Source organism: Spodoptera frugiperda, chromosome 6, assembly GCF_023101765.2.
Source record: "Spodoptera frugiperda isolate SF20-4 chromosome 6, AGI-APGP_CSIRO_Sfru_2.0, whole genome shotgun sequence".
In the NCBI taxonomy this organism is placed as follows: Eukaryota; Metazoa; Arthropoda; class Insecta; order Lepidoptera; family Noctuidae; genus Spodoptera; species Spodoptera frugiperda.
The window spans coordinates 6,423,288-6,450,491 of NC_064217.1; the positions used below are offsets into that span (position 1 = coordinate 6,423,288).

The following is a 27,204-nucleotide window of genomic DNA, read 5'->3' on the forward strand; positions in this document are numbered from 1 at the left end:
ACGCTTATTATTATAAGTCCATCTTTACGAATATGCATTCAGGATGAACGTATTTTTAATAACAAAGAAGTAGTTTTGAATACTAAAAAGTGCCAAAAGAGTATCGTACCGTCATTCAATTGCTAAACATAATTAGGATATTTATGTTCATGGACTTGTCTACACTCAAACATACAACTAAGAACATTCAACACTAATCTGCTCTAAATAGCTAGCTGACAAGCGTTTGCAGAGCTATGATTAATCTTGGTAATTTAGTTAGTACAATTCCTGCTCAGATTATTGCCTAACCCGTTTGTTACGTATTAGACAGTATACTGTAAGATAATCGTTACTGTTTAGGGTTACCTACTCTAACAAACATGGACATTCTCAAGTTAGTACAGTTGTATATCGAGACAATTAGACACTCAACTTCAATTTAATGCCTCAAAACTTTCGAAGTCCATTCCAAATAATAGACTGGTCTCGCCCACAACCATTCTTGTCATATAACATTGTGACTAAAAAGGGCCAAAGATGCATTAGTCACAGAAAATGTTTAACTATGTTATTACCTTCGCGTGAGTCATACATGTTGAACGATTTGCGGGGAAAGTATAACCCGGTAGTGACGCAACAATAAAAATTATACGGACAAAGGAATTGTTGCAACTCTAGACCTGCGGCTGACGTAAGGGCCAACAGCTTGTCACTAATGACCGCGACACAATGATCAGTTGTCATGACGTTGTTTGCAGCCAAGCTACGGTACGCAACATAAATACTTAGTGAGCTGTTTTAGTTTATTTTTATTTGGAAAGTCACAAACACAAAAAATTACCTGTCCGATTTCGCAAGGCAACCCCGAGTCGGTGGCGCATGGCGGCGCGGTGTCTTGCTGCATTGTAACTATAAATAAGGAGGTGCTAAAAGCGGACCAGCCGGGGGACGTGCTTCCTCCGCTTTGAGCGGCCGGGGGGTAAACATACTGGAGTTGAACGAAGCCCTTTGTTGACATTTGCTTTACGGCCGCTTCACCTCGAGTCGCGAGCTTTATGGCGCGCGCGCAATAAACACAGCACCCGTAGCAAGTCCAGCGCCAGCGACACCGAGGTGAACGTCTGTATGCATGCGGCACGCCATCGCCAGGCCCACCCGCCATCGCATCGCCATAATAACACACATCACGTCTTGCTCACTGCTATGACACGACACGAGACGCGACACGGCACTATAAGTACGAGTACTTATAACTATCATAAACCTAGGTATTGGAAAGATGAATACTTCTTTACTTCTATTTTCTACAGATATCTAGTACCCAAAAACAGTTATTGTAACAAAAAGCCCATAGAACATAAATCGGAGACAGATGAACTGAATTCTGTGACAATAATAAGACAATAAATACAATGAGGTTTATTTCGTAGATAATGTATACGAGCAACACATATCCTGATATGGGTACATATATTATGCAGATGACCCCTAGTCAACTTTCGTCAGCTCCTAGTCGTATAACTAATTCTTAGTCGCAAGAAGCGATTTATTTAAATGAGGCATCAATTTATTTGCGACATCTATCTCCGTTCCACCCCACTCGTGACAAATGTCCATAGACATTTATTATGTAGTTGTACTTGTTATTGACCCTACCAGGAAAGTGATGTAAATAGGCAATTTTAAAAATTCTTCGAATCTTGTATCCAGTACTACGTGATTTCCTCTTTGCTATGTTAATGATTGCCTACTTACTTCTTCAAATACATTTCCATTGTTTCGTCTAATATAATAAACCAGCAGACAATCGTTTGGTAGGTGTTCGTAATATAAATAAAGAGAAGCGGTTGACATGTGATGGCATTTATACCTTAGCCGGTGTGTTCTCGCATTGCAATCACGGCGTGGTGCCCATCTGCATGCGTGCGGTACGCCCGGCGTCCGGTCTTACTCATCTAACAGTCGCTAACTATGTGAACTGTTGTGGATACGTTTACCATATTTATAATGCTGTGTACATACAGGCTAACTACCAATAAATAACCATATTGTATAGTTGGAACAATTTCTTACCATATACACAAATAACAATACATTCACAACTTTGCTACTATTTTCGTATTCTAAAATTCAGGCGTAATCTACAAACTGCGTACTATTGTTGAATGCAATAATAATAATGTTCGCTGTGCTAATAAATAATAATAATCAAACGACACGATTATCAGTCTGTTTTGAATCATATGGTGACCGTTTGGGCGGATGTCTGGGCTATGTGGGAGAGCGAATCGCGTTACTTGTTGCGTCGCTATTTTAACATGTTTCATAATATGATTGGCGTAAAGCATGGTTTGTAGACAGGCCAGTCTAATTGTGGTAAAATGCGCCACTTAAATAGCCATAAGTCTAGAAATATACCGGTTGGCAGTGCGCTACACTGGCTACGCAGTGACACCGCGTGAATCGCATAATATTCATCCATTGTTCACGATTTCGCGTGAACGCTCACGAAGCGGTAATTTCTATATTTCAAATATTTGAGGGAAATCTTGTATTCTCGTTCATTATTTTAACAACATCAGCTACTTTATGCAAACTGAAATAAACGACTTTATGCACCAGCAAGGGGCAACGACGTCAGACATTGAAAGGTTAATGACTACTGTGGTCATTATTAGGAGATTGTTGTTAGGTCTCTGTCAGAGGGGACCGCAACATCTCGACTGTGATCGTTTTCGCGCAATCATTCAATAAACGTTATAGGATCAATCGCCAAGACCCTCGCTTGGCTCCTCAGAGAAATGAACCACTTGAAATAGTTGATACTCCACGTTCTTTCTATAGTTGCAATGTTTGGTCGAGCTTATTACTTTCAACTAACTTTTCAGTCGAATCGTAAATAATTTATCTTTACAAAATTTCCACTACTGAAACTGTCGTCTCCGTCTGCGTACATTTGTCCGTTATTGCTGAATGAGAGCAGATGTATCTGTCTGAGAGTTTCAAATCGTTAAAAGTTCATTTAAATATAGAACGCATTTGATTAGAACCAATTAACGTTCAATTAAGCAGTTCTCTTGTTTGAGTTATATAGTTGTATCAATTGTCGCAAGGCACTGTGTCTTAATGATTCGAATTCATGCTCGTTACGGTCCTTACGCCGGTTACGACGATCTAGCAAACTAACCACAAAGAAACATCACTAAATACCTACGTAAATGTAATGATTGTAATAAAGGTCAGGTTGGGATATTGTGAATGTGCAAGGCATAGGTTAAGGTTTTAAAGCGTTTAGTAATCGTCGCAACTTATAATACACATTTTAAACCGTTTGCTTCACAATCACAATAGCAACACATTTGACTTGTTAAGTTTTAAATCTGCTGGAAATAAGTAACCCGAATTCGCTTTCTTTGTTATTCGGTGCCATTGCCCTCAGAGGTTATCTGTAAAGAGAATATATTTAGCGAGACCTCGGTTCGGAAAGCATCGACAGTAAAGAAGAGGTGTAAATTTTCAGTGATTGCCAACGTAAATACGCGAGCACACGCGGCGCGATGCTGGAGTTCGATAACCTTACTGACTAAACAGTTTTTCAATTTTCATTAATTGTTCATGTGGTTTTGTTGCAAGCTCTAAACTAAGGGAACCGATTTGAATTTAGTAGTATACCTGTAAATGTAATAATACCAAAACTTGTACCCTGGAAATTGACTAACAGCACCTTGCTATATAACAATTGATACATGTAACAACAGTACAGTACGTTTTATTAGCCAGTAATGTCGTTGCTCTCGGTAGGTACGTTCTGGTAATATATTAACATCTGAATATTGCTACTCATGTTTACTCTTTTAATATTTTACGACTGTATATTAAAATGCTTTAGCAAAATATGCCATCATTGACTGTGGTAAAATCTTGCTTTGTGTGCCGCCAATCGATATTTGAATGTGTTATTTAATTTTGCTCCTAAATGGAAATGTAATTGATACTTGGAGCAAAGCTTAAAATAGTATGTATAGAACATTATGCAACCTGGTGCCACCATAATAATGAGAAACACAAACACATTGGCTCGAGCGGTCGGCGTGTTTGTCGCGTTGACAACATCACACGCTAACCAAAACAGTACACATGCAGCATGAGACGCGACCTGTGCCCGCCGGATCTTTGGAAACGTTCGTTACACCATCCTTTACCTAAAATTATATTTACTAAACAAACACCCGTTACAGTGTTATGGATTAGTTTGTTGGCCCGAACATGTAAACTATTGACGTAGAGCAAGAGTCTAAACATGTGTTATTATAATATGCGAGGCGCAATCGTGGTGTACGCGCTGCCGGCTGATTACCCTCAGCTTCGAACGCAACGACCGCGGCCATTTGAAATCGACAGTGATTACAATTTTCCCTGGAGCTCGGTTGCGCGAGCGCAACGTCCGATGGAAAGCAGCGTTTAACCAATGTTCCGCTCTGATAACTCTCTAATTACGCCTCGACCGTTTTCCGTCGACACTTGGCCGCCACCAACTTAACCCCTGGCTTTTCACTGCAACATTTCACCCGCAATTGTACTGACACGCTCATTTGTTTGCTTCACTTTCGCCTTTGACGTTACTCTACGGTCATATTGTTTCATTAAGCTGAAATATATAGTGGACATAAATTTCGTACCAGACACTGCTTCGCGACGTTTTTGGAGTTGTCTGCTAGATCTCCAACGTTTACCTTAAGTAATGTGAACAGGGCAGAAACAATCTCTCATGAAGGACAAATAGTTACTGCGCAGACGCAGTCTTAGAGTAGCCGGTTATTGCCCACATAGTGAACAATAGGCACTCATACACCACTAAAAGCATTCGTGTGTAATTGTTTACCAACCGTTTGCTGGTAACTGCAAGACTTACGTCTAGTGTTGTAGACTTTGTCGGCGTGAGCCATTAATTCGAGGGTTCCATCCATTAAATCCCGTGATAGTATTACTATTTACTTACCAATTTATTGTATTTATTAGGAAATGTAATGTAGTCGTAAAATCTTCTAATACGCATCATGCCCACAAACAGCGCAGTATCAAACAATAATTTGTCCGTTGTATTCCAAAACACAAGTGTTTGCGTGTTTACGATCCCCGGACGAGGCGGAGGCGAATAGAATATACAATGACGTGTCATTCACATCGATTGAGGCCGCATACAAGATGCGGCGGCTCATACATTATGTATAGAGCTCATGTTCCACGACGAACTGATCTGTTCGGACCTTCATACTGCTTCTCTATCAAAATAATCGGCTCAAATATACTTGGAGCTCTCCTTCGTAATTTCTTGCTTACACAAACATCACAGGTTGATCCCGATGGTTAAATATAAATTTTAATAGTAACATGAATAGATGAGCAAAGTAGTCCTGTTATCGAACTGACAGACGCCGTTTACCGGCCGACCGTTGCCCCTCGCGTGAAGTGTCGTCAAATAACTTAGCAACGATTATTCGTCATAGTGGCGACAAGCGATGGTTGAACAATAGTGCACAATCACCGCGATTGTGGCTGTCGCGCCCGTGTCAACTGCCTCTCGCGTGAACACCAGTATTGTTATGGTGATGCTCTATAGCTTCAGGTTCGACGCTCCGTGAAAACAAAAGATGCGCAACACATTTGCATCTCTTAACATTACACCTCTAGAAAGGGAATATGGATGGGAATTGGGATATTAACCGAAATAAAATATTTTTTGGTAAGGTTTGAACGACCGACATCCACTGGTCGTTATAAACGCAACATTAAAATTCGAGTCACCCCCGGGGCATCAAAAACGCCATTTTAAACCTTGGTTAATTGGTAACATTAACCGTTCTAACATGTAGACCATTAGTGAAAACGAGATGAATCTGAGCAGGTAGACGACCAAACCAGCTCTTGGGATAGCTTTTTTGTTAACATAAGCAGGTACTCGACCCTTCTAGGTAGATTGTGTAATTTTTTCTACTGTACAAATACAGCTATTTCACAAAATTACGTTTTATATGTTTGCCTTTTTATACCTTTTGGCACAATAGTAAAGTAAAATTACTAGTAAATACGTACACTATTATTATTAATAAATATAGAGTGCTGTAATCAACACCAGTTAGCAGTGGTTACATTTTTTTAAACGTGAATCAGTGTTCATATTTCCTAACAATTATTTTTGTCGTTTTTCAGAACCAATCTCGGCCAGTGCAGACGATGAACGCCACACTGAGCGCGACCCTTGGCCCTGTGGGAGCTGGAGCAGTATCTGGTGCAGTCAGTTGGGAGCAGCATCCAGTGCTAGCTCGCGCTGCTTCCGTGCCAGCTCACCGAGCCCTCGCCGGGCTACTCGATCGTCTCGGACACCGCCGGCTCGAGCGCACCACCAGCGAACCCGCGCCACCCCCACCAGCAACAAGCAGATACAAGACAGAACTCTGCAGACCTTTCGAAGAAGCCGGTGTATGCAAATATGGCGATAAGTGTCAATTTGCGCATGGAATGCGCGAACTGCGCAACTTGCAACGCCACCCTAAGTACAAGACGGAGCTGTGCCGCACATTCCACTCTGTTGGATTTTGTCCATATGGACCCCGGTGCCACTTCGTACACAACGCAGAAGAGGCGCGGCGCCGTGAACCGCCTTCTCCTGGTGGCTCCTTGGCGTCCCTGTCGTCTGGCGGCTCCCTAGCCTCATACATGAGCGATGGCTCGCGTTCCCCGCGCTCGCCTCACTCGCCGCTGGCCCCGCAGTCTCCCCTGGCGCCGCACTCTCCACCTGCAATGTCTCCCCCTGCGCACGCCACGGCATTCGCGTTCCGCCGCACGCAGTCTCCTGACCCTGAAGAAGAGCGACTCCCTGTGTTCAACCGTCTCTCATCGGCGTTCGGGGACCTCGTCATCGCCTAGAGCCTGCAACCGCTTAGTCCTAAGTTAACTTATACCGAACATAGCTTAAGGATTGTCCGTCACATTGTGCCTACTCGACGTCTTCCAGCCAGCGCCCGAGCGGCGTCCCGCTCGTCGCGCTTCGCGCACACGCACACCCGCTCAACGAATGATCTCCAGTTTGTCGATGCTATTTTGCTACTTCGCCTTGTAATTTATAAAGTTAACGAACGAAGTGTTTTCTGGCGTCTCGAAAGTTTGCGGTGTGAAGTATAGTGGTTTCGTACCTACATTTTTAGTTATCGGCACGCACTTGTAAATGGCACCTTATAATATTAGATATTTATTGTGTAGCTCGCGGAAGTCTTCCCGATGATCCTCCGCCGAGCGGTGGTCTCTGTAAAGTTAGCTTATAGAACATTTTATTTATTTCGTACTGCCTATCCGCGCTCGGTACTGTACCGCGAGAAGGCGCTCGTGATCTATTTTTAAGGGTTTAAGATAATAATTTATTATTTATTTTGAGTCTCTTTAACTGTAATAATTATTTTATTTTGTAACTAGCAGCTGCGATGCCGCACCGCATACGGACGAGGCCTGCGTCGACGGGACGTGGCTCGTTACCATACATAAAGTCGACTGATTCTGCACCTGAACTCAAAAATCTTACTTATATTGCATATTTATAACAACAACCGATTTGCACGCTACGGGCGGAATCAGTCGATTTACTACTCGGGAGCTCGATGGTCTTGTGGATCAAAGTATTCCAGTTTTATTATTCTCGAATAATTATTTATTGTAGTCGACCTCGGCAAGCTAAAACCGAAAGTGCTCATTTGCGGCCGCGTGCCGTACGATAATCTCCGGCTAGTCGACATCGCTAGCGATCTCCTCGGCGGCCCATCTGAGCACTATCGGCACGACTAGTCTGCCGAGGATTATTATTATTTTTTCATTTTGCCTCGTGCGAGGAGGACGAGATGCGGCCTGAAACCGGTCCCAAGTTTGGGTGATTATTTTCGTAGTGGTCGCGCCGAGTCCCTCTCGGCGCGCGGCGCTCGCGTCCGCCTCGCAAAAAGCATCGGGACCGGAGCTCCCGAGCACTGGCCCGCCGAACTCCCGAGTTGTACCGATAAACCTGTATAAAGATATGACACAATAATATATGAAACATGTTTATACAATTGTTGCCGGCGAGCGGTCGCCGCGCGGGGCGGGGTCGGTGCTGCGGACATGTCGCGCTCGCCCGCGCTCCGCATCAAGTGTGCCTTTTACTTTATTAACGAGATAAATCGATTTATTTAATTTTTAGTTGATCGAGATAGATTATTGTTTATTTATTGTCTCCTTTTGAATATAATATTCAAATTGGCACAGTTATTAGGTACTTTAGTCCTACTTTGACAGAACTAAGTGATTAGTTTCCAAGTAGCATAGTTTTCTTTTGAATTTAAAGTGTGATATTTTATAATATTTATATAAAACAAAGTTTAAACTTTTAATTAAGGGACCAATGTAAGTGATTAGGAGAAATTCTGATAGAATCATCGTGCGCTATCGAATCTTACCAAGAGACTGTATCCTCGCGACACATTTGATATTTTTATAACTTGTCAGATCTACGAGTTCTTATAGTCTAATATATTACAATAAAACGACATTTTGACCAATACTGGTTTTGCGTTTGATTATATTATTATTCAGCTTTATAGAACCGAGATGGTATTTTTTATTTTGTTTTACTATTTTTAGTTTCAGTTTTTCTCCCTTTCTAAGCAAGTCGTTCAACAAATAATAATTTTGTACCTAATGTTAAGGAATTTTAGTTTTAAGCGTTCATAAAGATCACGATTATTATTTATTATCAGTTCATTACAAATTATAAACCATTAAAAACTGATTTATTTAATTTCTTTTGTATTTAAACCGACATTTAAGTTGTAACTTGTTTAGCTTAATGTTAGTAATATATCATGAGTCATATAATATAACAGTTCAGTTTAGTTTACGACACTTTTAATTAAGTATTTAATTTTTACTAATTTAATTCCAATTTTAAGTTAATCTTCCAAAAAATGACTATTACGTATTCTATTATTTTTCTTATGGACAAACAAATTAAGTAGAAAGCTTAATTATGACATTTTTCTTGTAAGTTTTCTTATTTCCATCTGCATTTTTATTGAATTATAGTCAAAATAATGTTTATATTTTGTTTTTTATTTTTTGTTCTTTTAAGTTACCCCTATCCTAAACATACACCAGACTTCTTTCCCAGTTGTGACTATCAATCGACTAGTAACAAGCATCGTGGTTAGCCATGAAAGCCATGCGACACTATACCAAATGCGAGGTTCGGGTTCAAACCCCGGATAAGCGCTTGCTACACATTCAGTTATCAATTGCTACGATAACAGAGTCTGAAATTGAGCTCCGCTCTTGTTTCAAATGCACAGACAAGCAGTACATATAACTAAACAAATACAAAGTAAAAAAAAGTAGCAGTACTTTAAGGTATAGCTTGTGCCTTTCAGAAAATGTGCTTGTGCATTTCACTACCTAAATTAATTTGGTAATAACAATTATTTTGATAAGGTGTCAATAATAATTGCCTATCTCCCAAAGGTAATGCGCAGTTTGAAAGTTGCTTAAAGTAGTAGTAATTCTTCCTTTGTCCACAAAATTCGAATTAGGGTTTGAATTATTTTCAATTGCCTACTTCTCTGTTGACTACATAATTCACATTGAAGATTACTTAGAAATCTTGAGTCTCTATCGAATTATCTATGAATAACTTCTGAATTGGGAAAACCCATATAGGTACCTAACAAATGTTATAGAAACATGAAAATTATTCATAAACTAACATTTGCATAATGAATGGCACAGGTTTTATATCAACAAGGTAAATAATATAAAAATATAAGCACACATACATAGACACTTAGGTATATTATGTGCGTAATATGTGTATTAGTCACGTCTTATGAGGGTAGACAGCAATAGAGCGCCATCTGGTGAGATTTTTACGAATTTCTTTAGTTTCCATCACATTTAATGCATCTGGTCATGCAAGCACACCAGTTATGAGTACTATCTCCACTCATAGCCTAAATAAGTAGTATTCACCTAAAATATACTGTATATTGGACTGGTAACAAGAAAGCAACAAGATATTGAGATCTTTCAAAATACCAGTCCAACTAAGACAATAAATCGTCAAGTTGGGCTAACATTTCATGTTCCAGCCTCACAAAAACAGGGCCGGTTAGTCTAGAACCCCATAATTGCATAATTCATGGTACCTAACTGCCCGTACCACGCCCACAACATTAGCACCTAATTGTTATTCCAACATCTGATTCTGATCCAACAACGTGATATATTTTAGTCAGAAACTGTGGGCACCGAATTAGTGATACCTACAAGGAAAGAAAAAATGATAGCGTTCCTACAAATATGTACCACAAATTGAGAACAAAAACAATTACCTAGTTTTCATTGTCTAATCACCTGTGTTATTGTTTATTCAATTAATAATAATTAAAGTACAAAGTTTGCTACGACTACTGCTACGAGATAGTAAATAAAAAATACTGAATAAGTAGGTAGGTGTAAAATATCTTTTAATATTATCTATTGCAAGTAACAAAGAAATGATGGTTTATAAACGCAATTAAATGTAGGTAGATACATCACTAAACAATTGTGAAAACCTACATTGCACGTTTGGCGTAGTATTTGTTTGCATTATTTTAATTCAATGAGTGAATTGGATCATCTGAACTGCGCAGTAATTTGAGGGTGCGATCAGTGCCGGCGTAAGGGCCACCCGAAAATATTGTGGCACCCACTTGAGGGAAGCAATATCAAGTGTTAGTAGTAGTTTTTCATTTTATTGGCGCCCCCAAACTTTATCGGCCCATCGGATAATTTGCAGGAAATATTGGTACATAATATAGCTATCGACTTCAAGTCAGCAAATGTATGTCTACCATCTACATTTGTACAAATAAGTAGATACTTACCTATCCGCAATATATAAGTATTTACTTTCCAAATTAACAAGAAATAATGTCAAGTAATTCGGTTTCATGCAAAATATTAGCAAACAAGGAGTTTTGGCGCGATGTGTCAAAGTTCAAGATCAACGTATCTGTAAGGTTGACAATAATTGTCATCATTTCCTGACCAATGTGATGCACAACGATTTATTTGTGTCCCTTGAATTTGCTGGAGTGCAGAATAAGGAACTGAAGGTGTAAGTTATTTAGGGAATTTATATACTTATGTACCTCCTAAATGTAGAAAGGTAACGAACGGTTAACCGAAATTAGATCTAGATTAGGTATCTACGTCAAAAAAATACTTTGAGATTTGGAGATTTTGGATTAAGATCGGCTGTAAATTACGGACTAAGAGATTTTTTCAGTATTTAAGATAATAGGTAAAAGGTAACCTATAAATACATATTGATACTCTAAATCATGTTAGTATTAACCCAGTAGTAAATAGCCTATTTCGTAAAGTATACTAACATTTCATCATCTACCTAAATACTTAGGTAGATATTCACAATTCACGAAGGCAACATAAAATAACGGAGGCGATTCATTATCATTAAGAGTAATTGAATTAGGTTTAAGACGGAACTAAAAATAAAAAAAGGTCGGACAATAAGCAAGCTGCTAAAATGCTCATATTTCACACTCCTCGCCTTTTTATTTAGTTAGGTTAAGTTGTTTAAATTAAAATGGACTTGCTTAATTACTAAGATCCGGCGCAAGAGGATCCAGAAACCATTAGAACAAGTCCTTTAAATTACTTTATTTCATTTCTCATTTGTTTATGATGTAGACTGTTTCTTTATACAATAAATATACAAGGTGGATATGAAGGGCACCCTAGACTGACATTATAGAGACTAGATTGGTGATATATTAAAGGAGGGCCAAGTTAAAAGAACACTTAACTGATGACTGTTGATGAAGCGGAAGAGATATGTAACATTCGTAGCAATTGGAGTTCCATTGTCTATGCTTACCCCCATGGGAGACAGGCGTTATGATTGTATGTATATGTATGTACTGTTTCTTTAGCCCAATGATCGCAAGCACGACTGCCTAGCAAGTGATCTCGAGTTCGGGTTAGATAGAAATCCATCCTAAAATACTAACAACAGTCATTGTTTCAGCATATGTACATGAGACTGGTCACCGCCATTTCAGTACAGTAAAGAGAACAGTATCTTCAGTTGGTATAGAGAAATAGTATGTACCTTCAGCTTGCAGTAAGCAAGCTGCTTGCTAATCCTTCAGAATATAAGTATACTATCGAGTTTTCTTTCAGATCTCTTATGCGCCTACACACACACAACATACGTCACTAAGCTTTTATGTACAGAAATCCCATAAAAAATTAAAACTGTATCTACTATCATTTTTGCAATGACAAGAAAAGAAGGTGGGTTCGACTGTGAAATGTGATAACTGTGATAAGTAACTGAATTTACGATATTTACGGTAGGTTTTATCATTTGTTTAATTAAGTAAGAAGACGCCACACCTCTAATTAGGTAGTATAGGTATAATTTCTTGAATGTAAGTAAGTAACATTTCTTCGGAAGATATTGCTGCTGGGCTTTTTTCGAGTAGCTTATTTCTCAGAGTAGCACGGACTTTGAAATTGTATCTCTTATCGGCGTCAAAGTTCTAGTAAATAATAATACCTACCTATGTGTTTAAGTTTTCAGGTCGTACGATGATTTTCACTTAATTTCGTTTTCATAGATAAGTTACCTACATATATCTCATAAATAAATAGAAATATCGATAATAATATCAGATTAAGGTAACGAATTAAATATAAAACCTGCGCAGTCATGATTATGTTACTACAAGTAAACGTACCATTGTATATGTAGAAATACTATTATGATGCAATATGCTGAGCGATAGATGTTATTTTTAAATTAGGAATGACATTACATTTACAACAATCTCCATTTACTTAAAGTACATTATCAATGAATATATGAAAATCATTGCGTTAGTACTGAGTGATTAGGTATAGGCAGAAAACGCACAGCAAAAACTACGAACCTACCAACTGGTCTACAGGAGCACAGATATAGGAGTTCCCGAAGATCCAATAAATGCGAGAAAACACGAAATTCTTAAGAGAGTATAGATCTCTAGAACTTTACAAGCAAAATGACATGAAGGCATAGGTACAGAAAAACAAATATGTACGATTTCTGACCTAAATAAACACGACACCATAACACTAGAGTTAGTCTAATAAAATAGTACTTCAGTGGATATAATATCAATAAACATATACCGAGCCATGCGCAAGTTATCAAGAACAGTCGTCCAATTCGTAGTAAGTAAGTAAAACGATCCTTGTTTAAAATGAAACCGTCGGGTTCTCTGGCTGAGTCGGCGACTCTGGTAACCCAACACTAAGATAAGGACTGGCCTTGACAAAACAGTATATAGTCGGTAACGACAACCGATTGTGACATACACACATTAATAAATCAACCCAATCTCCATATAACAAAGTTCATAATCGAATGAAATGGGTTCTACAAACGCAGCGATGAAGTTGTTAATGTGTAACGGATGTTATAATCTGGTGCTTGACGAACAAAATAATGAACGAGCTTGTATAGGGGTCATAAGATCAGTCTCTTAATTAGGTAGCTAGCTCAATAATAAGCTAAGGCTAATAACTGGTCTACTATGACGCATTTGCAAGCGGTTGGTAGAAAAATTGTGATAGATAAAACAAAAGAACAACAAAATTGTCTCATTGGTCGAGCAGTCCTTCGTATATCGGATTCAAATTCGACGTTCTTTTCTCAGATGTTATAAAATAAGAAGATTGGATAACAACTGGGATCTATAATATGGCAGATATGAAAGGGTCTTGGAATATTGCAAAGTCCCACCCTCCATAGCCAAACCTCAGCAAGTGTTGCGTCTGGATGGCGTATTAGCAAACCCAGTTCCTAAATTAGAACCTAATATCTAAATTACAGAAAAGATAGACGTATGTTTATCAGTGAAATAGTTTTCTAGAGATAATATACTTGCCTACATGTTATTTAGATAATACACAGGTAAGCCGGTCGCTGAGCCTGTTCATCCACTTACCCTCGTTAATCCGTTTTCTGTGATGTCAAGCAACAACTAATACGCATATTTTCATTTTTATGAACATAGTAAATCAATATCTTACCATAGGTAGGTACATAACATACATATTCTATTAGAATAAGAAAGAAAATTTCGTATAATTTGGCAATATGATTGGCGCACTGGATGGCAGACGATTCCCGCACGAATCAACGTGATTCACAAATTATTGTTTACTGAACAATGTTTAGTCAGAATAGATTCTGGCTGTCATGATTGAAACGAAACCTATGAGAAATTACGAGAAAATCTTAGTGCATGGTGTTTTATAAAACAATTGTGGGCAACAACCCAAATGCTAGAGAGTTTAAGAAAACAATTACACATTTGGAATATTTCTTTTTTCAAATTCAGTTTGAGTTTAACGATTCTAAAGAAATCAGCACCCATAGTACGTCCTCTGATTGGTTAGTTCATTCGCACCAACCAATCAGATTGCCGAAAGCGCTCTCTTTTCGTTTTCGTTCAACAAAAAGCAAACTCGTACTATGGGTACTGTCTCTTATGGAGTTGTAATGACCCAAAAGAAAAGTACCTTTTGTATCACTTACATACACATTAATCCTCTTCTAATTTATATAGGACTCATAGCATAGGTGACTACCTGGTGAAATGTGGGTGTACTTTTTGCATATGTGCATTGTGCACCTCTGTCTACACCTTTGGGGGATAACGTTATGTTTATGTGATAAAACGATCAAAAACAGTCGTATTCTGGAAGTCTGGATCGCAGGACTATTCCACCAAAATGAAGTAAAAGTTAAATTCAACAGTTTGTATATCAAACGACATTATCACGTCCAAGAAAGTAAATACTTAACTCAATGTTAGTTTAACGATAATAATAATTACTGCTAGATGTGTGAGGGCGAGCATTATCTAATATTTGTACAGAACTCTGATTAGATAAAGAATGAGATGTATAAAAACGTGGAGTTACTAAAACGTTCCAATTCATGGCTATATGAGGTGGCATTTCCCCTAATGAATGTAAGTAGGTAATTTAAGAATATCTACCTTATTTACATCCCATGACGTATGTATTTATTTTTATTATGTTTTGCTGTTCAACTGACTTATTACCTTAATGGCCGCATCGATTCAGAAGTTTAATGTTCCGCATTATTTTCATTACAAAAATTTACTGGTAGTCATAACATGCACATTTGCATAATGGAGTGAATCTCCTGCGTTGTAATAAATAATATCTGTAATTATAAAAGCCTAAAGGAAGATTGCGGTTGTAACGATGCAGAGTCCACCGCATCCACACTTAATGCAGGCAGAGGATTAAACTGAAAGTAATTTATATTGACATAAAACAGATAGAGGTGAGGTGAAACTGAATGGCGGACGCGTCACGTCCGCTTCCTGCCCTGTTAATGCCGCGAAATATTTGGAAAGTCACGTTTTCAAGGGTAGTTGTAAAAAAGGAAATCACAAAATTTGCATTCCGTAGCGACAAGCACAAGCCTGGCCGTTCCGTGTTTATTTATAGGATTAACAGAAGGGCAAACGGACGTGATAACACATTTTGAGGGAACTGTTGTGCCCACAAATATAAATACAAGCTTCGGATAGTGTGAAGGTAACTGATAAACTAAGTAAATTGAACAGGACACTTGAGAGGTTCAAACATACCTTGATATAGTCTGTCAATGCGATTGCTGTATTAAATTATTGCATAACTGCATATAAAATACACTAATTCTACTTACTAGAGATAACTACAACAATACAAAGATAGTCAACAATCGTAAAGTGCTCAGTGAGTTATAACTGTACGAGTTCGTCTCACAATTACGTAAGGCCACTGTTTTCTCTTGAAACAAAATTAAACTCTGCCTCTTCGACAATGAAGTGAAATTCTTAAACGATTTCATTAGCCACAATAATCTTAGATTTTACAGTTGGATCGGCGTTGAATATTTTTCATTAAGCGACGTTGGACGGGGCGTGGTAGCCCTAGTAGCGTTGCGGCGCATATTCTATTACAATAAGCCTAGCTTAGAGAATGCTGTATCAACGGTTAGGCACGGCGACAAGTGACCCGCTACCGGGTGAACGCAATATAAATTTTACTGCTCAATGCCTGTACTACCGTGCACACAACATTTATCTTCATTAAAAATACACTTTGTAACCTTTGGTTAACAACAAACGCGATAAGTTTTATTTACAAAAATACGGTTAAATATCAACAAACAATTTCGATTCAGGGAAAAACATTATCAGTAATTGGTTTGGGAAACAAAAGTTATTCAAATTCCGTTCGGCGAATTCAAAATATTTTGCTGTGGCCAATTATTTAATTAACTAACTAAGTAATTGTTATTTCAATTTGCAATATTTTGTGTAGAAATTCGATTCCATGGTTGCTGTAATGAGCCTGAGAATAAATAACAACGAAAGGGTAAAGTTGAGAGGTGTGTGATTAAATACTATAAACTTTGAAAAGAAGATGGATATTCGTCAAACTAATGCGAATACTTGTACCCGTCTGGAACATGTAATCCATCCTAATGATTAAGAATTAAAACAAATATACAATAAACTAAATAGAATATGTTAAGTTACGGTCCTCATTACAGTTTATTTACATAGCTGCACATAACGAAACAGCTTTTCTACCATGTTAAACATACACTGTTAACTTTTGTAAAAGCAAAAAGACTTTTTCTTAATTAAATATTTTTGTGGGCAAGCTTACTTGAGCAGTACGGTTGGCAGGAATCAAGACAAAGGCTCGTAAAGATACGCGAGGTATCGCTCGCTTTACGTAACTCAGGCACTCACCTCGGAGTGCACACACTCCCCCCTCTCTATGCTCACATGCAAGTGACGAGGTACGCACTAAGCCTTGCACAAAGTTCATGCACTTTTTTGTTTGCCCTTAATTGCCCGTTATGATGCATTGTTTTGAGTGTTATGTTGGACTTAAGCCTTTAATCAGTGGTTGAGGTCATAAGCATTGCAAAGGGAATATAAAATACGGCACTATAATAACACGACCTATGCCTTAGTACGAGTTTGCATTAAGTAGAAAGTAATCATAACGTCAAATGATTTTACGCCAAAGATATTCCAACCTTATTTCGTCTCTACAAAGAGTAACAGAAGGTTAACTATATTCCTTCAATGTTTTTTACTATATGGTGTTTTTGGATTTAGATTCATGCGTTAGAATAAACTTGTGACTAGATTCCAATATTAGGATGCTTTTCCACCAGAGGTGTGCTATACCACGTTGCTATAGATGCGTTTGGTTTCCACCAATCATATTCATGGTACACATAGAGCACTGGTGAAACGGACTCAACTAAGATATATTTTATATGGAAAGATGCGTGCTATGGATGACTTCCTTACTAACAATACATTGGATACTCGAGCTGCGCATCTTCCTTGCGCAGCGACATAGCTTAGTATCAGAGGAAACGGTAACATAGTTTTACAGTTTAGCTATTACATCTCCGTAGCATAACTACATGCACATCTCTGGTGGAAAAGCAACCTTAAACTTGTAGTAAAAGATAACAGTGTCTAGTTTATTTTAAATATCAAATCAGCTTGGAGGTGTGCCATAAATTAATACAATATATTCCTTTTGTTCATGCAAAACGTACGAGCCAAAATTTAAATTCTGAAATACCGTAAACTAATACAAAAATATGTGCCAATGACATTGGGTTCCCGTTATATTTCCTATATGTGTTCCCATGCTGGAATAATGATCATACGATTTAGCACTTCTAGTCCTGAACTACTTAATGTAACGATGACTGCCCATAGTTTCCAAGGGAAAAACTATTGGGTACATTCCAGGGTCGGTAATCGCTACATCAATGGTCACTTCGTCTCAAACATTACCAAAATCTTATTGTTTAACTAGCTTCTTTCTGCCAGCGGTTTCGCCTATTTACCCGTGGGTAAAAATATAGTCTATCTGTCATTCCAAAGCATAATCTACCTCTGTTTTAAATGTCATCTCTTTCCCTTCAGCAGTTTTGACGTGATTGAGTAATAAACAAACTTTCACAATTATAATATTAGTATGATATGAAAATAACACTGGAATTTAAAAGAAAATCAATATTGGGTTAGATTGGACTAAATCTATTATTATCTATTAGATATAGGATTGAATCCTTATGACACAAACTCATAAACATAGAATGAGCCCTACTAATTAAGTAGCCATGTCAACAATGGCAGTTCATATTACCAACAGTCACATATCGCCAACTTTTCTCATTCATCCGTCAATTGATCTGTAAGAGCGGATCCATCACGCAGGAATCTTGACGAGACAAGTTTAACACTTTTTTCTTCACAATAGTGATGTAATCGCATCGCTGTTCTGGCAGTACATAAATTACAAAAGGTCAAATTCGTATTCATAAAGAGAGGAATATTAAACCATTGCTAACTTGAGTATAAATCAAGCGTAGTGTGTGGGCCGTGCGACTGCGCGTTACTTAGCGATAACCCGCGATTTAACAACAACGAATCGATGATGTCACATCACCAGTTTCCCTTGTCGTGTAACATTCGGCTGCAATTATCGCATTCACAGTTTAAAGTTTAAAATTGTTGAGACGTTCCGATGTGAAGCCAATAATTATTTTGTACATAACTTTTTGTGTCCTGTCTAAAGGTACACCTTCAAGATGATTCATGGATTTCGTAGATATCTATACGATGATTTCGTTTTTATAACTTAACATTCAATATCTACATGTAGGAAGACAAATTTCGAGGAAAAAGTCTACAAATAATTGTAGTTTGTTTACATTTTACACACAATCGCAGCCCCTATCCATTAATGCCGCTTTAATATATTGCAAGCGGTCGATAAATACGATAAAAAAGTATTTAAAGTACATACGATAGTAAACTAACCGATAAAGATTTTTTCATTCACTGATAAAGAGGTCGGCGAGTCGATATTCGATGGAATTCTTAATGTTTAAAGTTCTGTCTAAAAGGTCTTTGTTGCATATGTCCACAATAGTTCTTACGTCATTAGTTTCTAGGTTATTGCTATTGCCAAACCTGAGGATGGAAGTATAAGAATAAAACTTGTAGGAGAACTCTTTTATAAAACCAGATTATGACATTGCGGCTTTTGTTGCCCGAAATAGTAAGCAGAATTTATGCCCGATGTGGTCGATGCCATATTCATATATTTATGCCATTGTGCGGGGCAAACATGTAACAAGCGTAGGTCCAGACTGCTATTAGGTTCTGACTTATTGAAAACCTCAGTAGCTAATCTAAGAAATTCAACCTGTGACCGACACGACGCAACGCAAGCCAGCTAATAAGGCGAATTTTATTCTACGCGAGTCCGAGTGGTGCCCAAGTAACTAAGTTAGTTAGGGTCGTGGAGTAATATATTTTCCGCCATTCTCCCTCGTCAGCCGTGACGGCGTCACCTCATCACTCACTCCCTTTTACAGTTTTCGTTCATATCATCCTTCAGGGAAGCCATCCATCTTCGCTTGTAAACTATCCTCATAAAGGAACATAGGTACTTTGCTTTATTTTTTTACTCATGTTTTTCTTAAAGGCTATAACTATTAGGTGGATTTAGTAGTGACTGTAACTGATCCTAGTTTTGGGTTGACTAAAGAATAGTGATATTCATTTCCATTATTTAATCAGTAATGATAAAGAATTTGGAACTGTGCTAGATGTACGGCAATAGCATAATATGGAGTTTATTACAAAATTGGTGAAAAGTAGCTGTTACAAAACGACGTGTTTCCCGTCGAAAGTGATCTTATTTAACAAAAATATCTTTAGAATACATTACGTTACATAAAAGTATAGGTACAATAAATAACGTGACATTATTGTAACATCAAATAGCCAACAAATAACTTCTGTGCAATAAAGTCTACTTTTGCGTGAATTTCGTCACTTCTCCACTAAGTTGGTGAAATCTATTATGTGTCTATACTGAAGTGTAGTTATCGGCAGGCCAGTAAGTTGCAGTTTAGTGTTGGTAATCGTCACCGTGTTAGGTCACTGCAGTTAAGCAACTGCCGACGTTGTGGTTGCATGATCATTTACGTAGCCGATAAGTGGAGAAGGCATTATAAGTTTGCTCCAACCAATGGTAACATAACTACTATTATGCGTGAATGCTTCATTGAATGCCGTGGTAGAAAAACAATGAGCCGTGATAACCGCTGCTTGTAAATTCTAGAATGAGAATGCTGGTGGAATTGAGGTTCTGGTAGCTACGACGCTTTCTTCTGTGTCTTGGGTGTGATTTAAAACATAAATAAGTATGTATGATTCCCAGTATAGTTAATTTAAAACATAAAAACACGAGAAACTGTCGAGTCATGTTAACAGCCAGCGCCATTCTATTGCGTTTTCATTACCTCTATACTTACAAGAGGGGCTTGCTATAATTCTTCATACGGTGTGCAGGCAGATTGAAGACCGCAGATTAAAGGTTTAGGTTTATCAGAAAGTGCTGCTGTCCAGTTTCTTTGGTCAGGTATTTTCAAACAGAGTAAATACTTAGGTACATATCTAGGTACTTTATAACTACCTAATTTCCAACATTGTGCCTATAATTGTATCTCTAACTAGAAAACTATCAAATATTTGTATATATTCTTAATACACAACAACACAACGACTTTACGATAAATACTAATTACGATATTATCGCGTGATTATAAGACCACGTTGGTTTGTTGATCAACGACCATGATATTGGGCCGGATATTGACAATGCACGTGCGTTTATGACCTGAAGTGCGTTTATTTGCTTACGAGCCGTAGAATTTTGACACATTTTGTATGGAGCTTATGTCAAAATTCTACGGCTCGTAAGCAAATTTAACGATCCTAGTTTATTGGAATATGTCTATTATCTGTCACAATTACAATACCTAGTCATAGGTACTAGACAGACAGGATTCTGTCAAAAGTCAAAATGTAATTTATTTATGGAATTGGGAGCAAATAAGCAGACGAATTGCTGGCATCAGCCATGCACCGACAGCTGCAACCTGCTGCACCAGAGGAGTTCTAAGTACAGAAGTTCTGATACTGAAGAGAATCTTCTAAAACTTACATACAGTACAATCTTAAGCATTATTAATATACGAATTAACCAACAAAACCAAGCAAAAGCGAAAAATATCTAACCACCGTAATTAAAGTCATTTAATGGTTACCTAACCCAGTCCTTAGCAATGGGAGATTAGCAACTCAGAGACGATACAAAATCGTCTCTGAGTGTGGCAGTAGGTATTGATTAAAATTCTTACCACGTGGAGCTGCGTTAATAAATCCTCTAATCTAATACCTTCATTCAAGGACGAGATCAAACAGCAGTAAGCCAGTATTGATAGCGTCTTTATGCTAAACAGAATCTTAAGTCCTTAAACATTAGAGCGATATTAAATAGATCCCTTTTTAAATTTCATAGGTTACGCTTTTGCTACGGAACATAGGGGGACGTCTACGAAGTTACTACGAGTGCTACGAGAAATTATTTCAATAGATTAACTTAATTGTATCTTAGATACAACTTACCTCATTTGTACATGTTTGTGTTACTAAATTGTACATACTCAGTCTTACGCTTTGAGGTTAGGATTTTTTTTGAGGGGCTTAAAACATCCAATTACTTCTCGCGCCTTGGGTGAGACGGGAGAGATTGTGAGACTCTTAGTGACTAAAAACCATCCCGTTCCTACTCCTACTTTTCGAGAGATTCCTTATATAAGCTAGGATATAATAAAAATATGATTTTTTAGATTTCAGCCATGATCGTCCCACTGCAGAGCAAAGGCCTACCTACCCTCCTTCCACTCCTCTCTGTTTAAAGCTTTTTGCAGCCAATCCTTGTCATAGATGTCGAGTTTGTCCCGCCATCTCCTTTTGGGCAAAATATGTGATGGTTGAATAATTTTGTAGTCAGGTATAAAATACCATTAAGTTTAACCAACGTATAACTGTACATAATCATCATACTACATGACATAAGGAATTAAAGTGCCTTCGTTTCGTTGTGAATTATTTCAAGGACAACGAAAACTTTCATTCTTTTTTTATTGACTGAAACCGCAGAACTTAACAAAAACTAACAGGTGTTCCGACTGTACTACGGTTTTGAGGAATGCCCGTCAAACACCGTATTATTTCGCACTTCATTTTTTAAAGATACAGTTAGCAAATAAATTTTGGTTTTTAAAATTTTAGTGAGTGGCGGGGAGCCAGTGGATGCGAGTGGCAGCTTGTCGTTCTACGTGGAGGACTAGGCCTTTGTTCAGCAGTGACGTCTCTTGGCTGATTATGATGATGATGAATATTTTTCTTTGTTATCCTAGTTAGTCTCCACTTAAATAACTTTTGAACAGCATTATACTTAATAGCGTATATTACGTTAATATTAAATTAATTTAATTTACATCACATCCTGTTATTATCAATTATAAATTATACTTCAATGTTATATAACACTATTAATAAAATGACTAAACAAATACACGCATGAGCAGATGAATCATTAAGTTACTAATCTATTTATGAACACCGTAATTTAACTTTGTAACAATCTATGAGATTCGTGTGTTTAAAAGTATCGGTATAATTTTCGAATCACATATTTTGAGAGGGTAAAATCATCCAATGACATCTCCCGCCTTGGACTCTTACTGACTAAAAACCACCCGTTCCTTCTCATATTGTTGTCTCACGCTGTTACGTTGTCTGCAGCTCCTGATTTCTAATCACATACACTCAAAAGACACCCATATCAACACAAACAGGATGGTAGTCTGTCTGTCTACCATATCAATCCCTGACCTTAAATAAAAATAAATTTTCAAGGAACTATCCTAATCAATACATTGACAGAAATAATAATCACAATGTACTACAAACATAATACATAGAAATCTCCAATTTCGGCCTCAAATTGGGTCATGTTTATTAATAATCCAGTGTGGTGTCAGATAACAGCGTTTATCTTTAAATGCCTACTTATTATAAATTATATTATTATGAACATTACATTATTATGTCGTTTCAGTTACAATATCAATGTGTATACGCTTCAAATGTTTTATCTTTATACATTACTTTTAATGATATATTCGTCATATTACTGACCCACATTCAAGGTTTTATTTAGTTTATCTGAACAAACTTTATACTTCTGAAAATACTTTCTTAAATAAAGTAAAATGTAAGTTTTTTATTAAAATATTCCATCCTAAGGTTGTCTGGAAGAATCACCATTGTGTGATAAGACTGCCCATTGTACGCATACTACTTAAAAATGTAACCTAGGCTACTTAAATGTGTAAAACGAATAAAAATAAATAAATATAACCTACTAATGTATTCTATGTGTCACTAAGTACATAATTCATTTAACTATCACTTTTCCAAACAAACGCATTGAATCATACGTAACAATATAACATATGAAGTAAAATTAAAACAAAACCCAACACAACAGCTATACCTCAGGCCTTTCTAGAAATAAAATAAAATACGTGTCACGTAACTAGTTAACAACAAATATCAATTAACGTAATAAATAATATGTAGTATAAACTTTATGTATAATATTATAAATGGTAAAGTTTGTATGTTTATTTGTTTTTATGTTAGTCATGTCAAAACGGCTGAAAGGGATCCAGATGAAATTTGAACAAGAGGTAGATTATGGTCTGAAATAACTGAATATATGCTTCTTTTTATTTCAGAAGAACGCGAGCGAAGCCGCTGGCATAAGCTAGTTAACTAATAAAACAAAGGTATCGTAACGTAAATTATATTAATAATTAAATATACATTAATTTTGTGGCTATCTGTACGCGCCGTAGGTACTCGAACACAAATTGTCTCTGGACTTGTATATACGGTAAATTGATCACAGCTGTTGCACTATGGAATGAAAATTAACATTAAACGTACACTTTATTATTTTCCTGTTTACCATGATTCCTATAATAAATGTATGAAGAACACAATAATTGTTGAGATAACGTAATTTGTGCACATAAAATGCAATAAGGTATCGTGTCCGTATTTGTCATTTTATATGAACATCCATTCGTCCGTCTGTTCTTGTTATCAAAACAATTATTTATCTTAACGAGGAATCGTGTAACCAAGTTAAATTCACATTTTAATTTATAAGCTATCTGAAAGTTTAATTATTATTAATCGGTACATGACATGTGTAACCGGTCTGCCATCGATTCGCTGGTCTTACTGTTGTTGCAAGTTTTACCTAAGTTACAGAATAAATAAATGCACAACAACAAAATAGATAATAGCATAATTAATTTTCGATTACCAAACTAGGTTCCTCACATTTGTTCGGTAAAGTTTAAACTAATTACGGATCATTAAAGACGATTCAATCCCTTAGATACGGCTATATCTGTCGTTCGAGCTCAAAGGAAAGTTGAACCAATAAACAATACATTTATTACCAACTGCGTATTAAACGGTGTGTTTTTTCCTTCTTAGTGGCCGAGCAAGAGGTAGGTTCATTACTAAAAATAAAAATTTAATGGATTGAACCAGTTTTGTTACGACCGCAGCGCACAACCGGCCAGTCTGCGGTGGCTCTTACTCATCTCATAACCTGACTCACCTTACTGCTTGCAACACTATAATGTCCTTTGTATTTCTTTATATCCTCGACTTTGTTAGCAATTAATCACAATAACATACACACAATTACGAAGTGTGTTAGCTAGGAACACATTGCCGTTGGCGCTACAGAGTCGCAGTGGGTTGTTCGTATCCTGCGCAACACATGAATGCATTTAGCGTTAAAAGCATTAGTAATGAATTTTATTTCCTCATAACATTCGACATTATGAAAAATAGTGATGGATCCAGTTCTTGCTAAATATTTTGCACAGTTCCAATAACAGAGAGCGTTGCTATCGCATTTGCCTTGATAGCCTGCTTCTAGGCTATCTCTGGTTTATTTTAAATATAACGTATTAGTCACATTCATAATATTTGAGTGTTTGTTATTCGATAATGGTTTACTACGTCCACATGACTACATGACCACCAACATGTTTTTCTTGTTTATATACGTAGTGTTAATAACGTAATTAGTTAATTACGTGTCATTAGTATTTTGAAGTTTGCACTGACCCCTTTCGTCATTAGCATTTTTCTGCGTAAGAGTTTCGTAGAGGTTTGGTGTTCCAAGTTTATTAATTGTACTAATTACATAGGTACCTACGTATACGACATTAGTAATATTAGTTATTTGCAATACGGTAGTAAACAAACTAATTTTAATAAACTTATTGTCAGATTCATTTTAAACTATAATTTCTCGAACCAATTTTATTTGAAATAATGAAACGAGGTACCTATACTATCTGTTTGTCATCTACTCAGGAATGAAATTCAATTTTAACTCAACACTTACGAACAGGTAACAGAATCACCCTTCGTCAATATTTCCCAATATTAATTTTGTCGCTAAACTATCGTCACGTTTTGGGTTGGTCCCAGGATAGCTCCTTGGTGAAATGACGAAACTCCACTGATCACGTACAAAACGTGGACTTAGCAACTCATAACCGTTTGTTTAGACTTTTAATATTCATAATACATAATATGTTTTATAATATACCATTGTGATAATCCTAGAACAATATTATTTGATACTTGGAATCACTCACGTGTATTTTTATTGTTTAGTGCACCGTTAAGTGTTTTATTTTTCTATTCGGGAACTGTAGACTTGTATGTGTTGACGCGATGAGCATTTTTACAAACTTTTATTGCTGATTTCTTCCGATAAGTTTTTAGCTTTTTACTTAGAAGTTTTTTTATTTAATGGGGGAAAACATCCCATGACTTCTCCTGCCTTGGGCGAGGCGAGAGGGAGAGGCAGACTCTTACTTCTTGATGCCTGCTTTTCGGAGCTCCGGTAAACCCGCTAGACAGTCCGCAGCACCGCATTTACTCAAAAGTCTATAAAATAAAAGCTATTTTTAAGAAATAAAACTATTTTTGTTTTTTTACATATCTTTTTTCTTTTAGTGACGTTTTACTCAAGAAACTTTCGTCTTCCTAGAAGAAAGTAGTATATAGACTGTGGATGTTTACACAAGAGCCTATAGTCAAATGCCTCTTTAGTGCTCGTCTATAAAGAGAGTAGAAAACACAATATATGGGGAAGACACTGATAAGTGTCAAAATTTCAATCCCATATAATTTAGTTTTCTACTCATTTTGTAGGAAAGCTCTAAATGGCATTTGGCTAGAAACGCAGGTCTCTAGAGGATAATTAGTTCATTACAACTATAAGTACCCTTATTGACATTCTCAGGATGAACTATGAAAATATGAATCACTCCAGATGTACCCACGACATATGTTATTAACAAGGAAAGGTCACAATACCTAAGTAAGGTTATTTGACTCATCTGTGATTGAATTCTCTTTTTTTGCACATTCACACATTCCATTTCAATATAATTGCTTTAGGTGTACAAAAAATATATTCGATCATGTATCAGATTGACGTCACGTCATATACAAATCGTTAAAAAACACGAGTCGTGAATTCCCCTCGCGTCAAGCAAGGAAAATCTTTTTCACATCAAACTCGTTAATCTAGAAGTCATGGGGATAATTAAAATTATATAACATGGAAATATTATTGTATCTGTTATTCCCCTCAACTTAAAAATGGTGGAAATATGTTTAGTACCTAAATAGCCGCATAAATTTATTATTTTTCGATCGCATGATGGTAAGCAATCGCCGCCCATGGAGTCCCGAAACACCAGAGGCGTTACAAGTGCGTTGCCGGCCTTTTGCTGGTTAGGAATTTAAGGGTGGTTGGGGAATCGAGGATTGGGAAGATTGGCAATGGAGGAAAGGCTTCTGAAAACCTCACTCGATACAATGAAACACAACGCAAGCGTTGTTTTGTTGTTCGGTTTTCTGTGAGGCCGTGGTATCACTCCGGCCGAGCCAGCCTATTCGTGCCGAAGCATGGCTCTCTCACACTTGAGTTGAACCCGGGTCTTTAACAACAGCAGCTACATTAAATACAACTAAGTACGTAAACCATGCAGGT

At 37.2% G+C, this 27,204-nt stretch overlaps 1 protein-coding gene across 3 annotated transcripts in view; it reads left to right on the plus strand.

Moving 5' to 3' along the window:
- Positions 1-9,099, plus strand: part of LOC118268001 (protein TIS11) — a 39,734-nt gene extending 30,635 nt beyond the window's left edge. For all 3 annotated transcript variants that reach the window (XM_035582270.2, XM_035582269.2, XM_050694458.1), the window contains one exon: positions 6,193-9,099. In XM_035582270.2, the coding sequence (XP_035438163.1) occupies positions 6,193-6,909 (717 nt within the window). In that variant the 3' untranslated portion in view covers positions 6,910-9,099. The remainder of the gene's footprint in view (positions 1-6,192) is intronic.
- Positions 9,100-27,204: the final 18,105 nt, after the last annotated feature.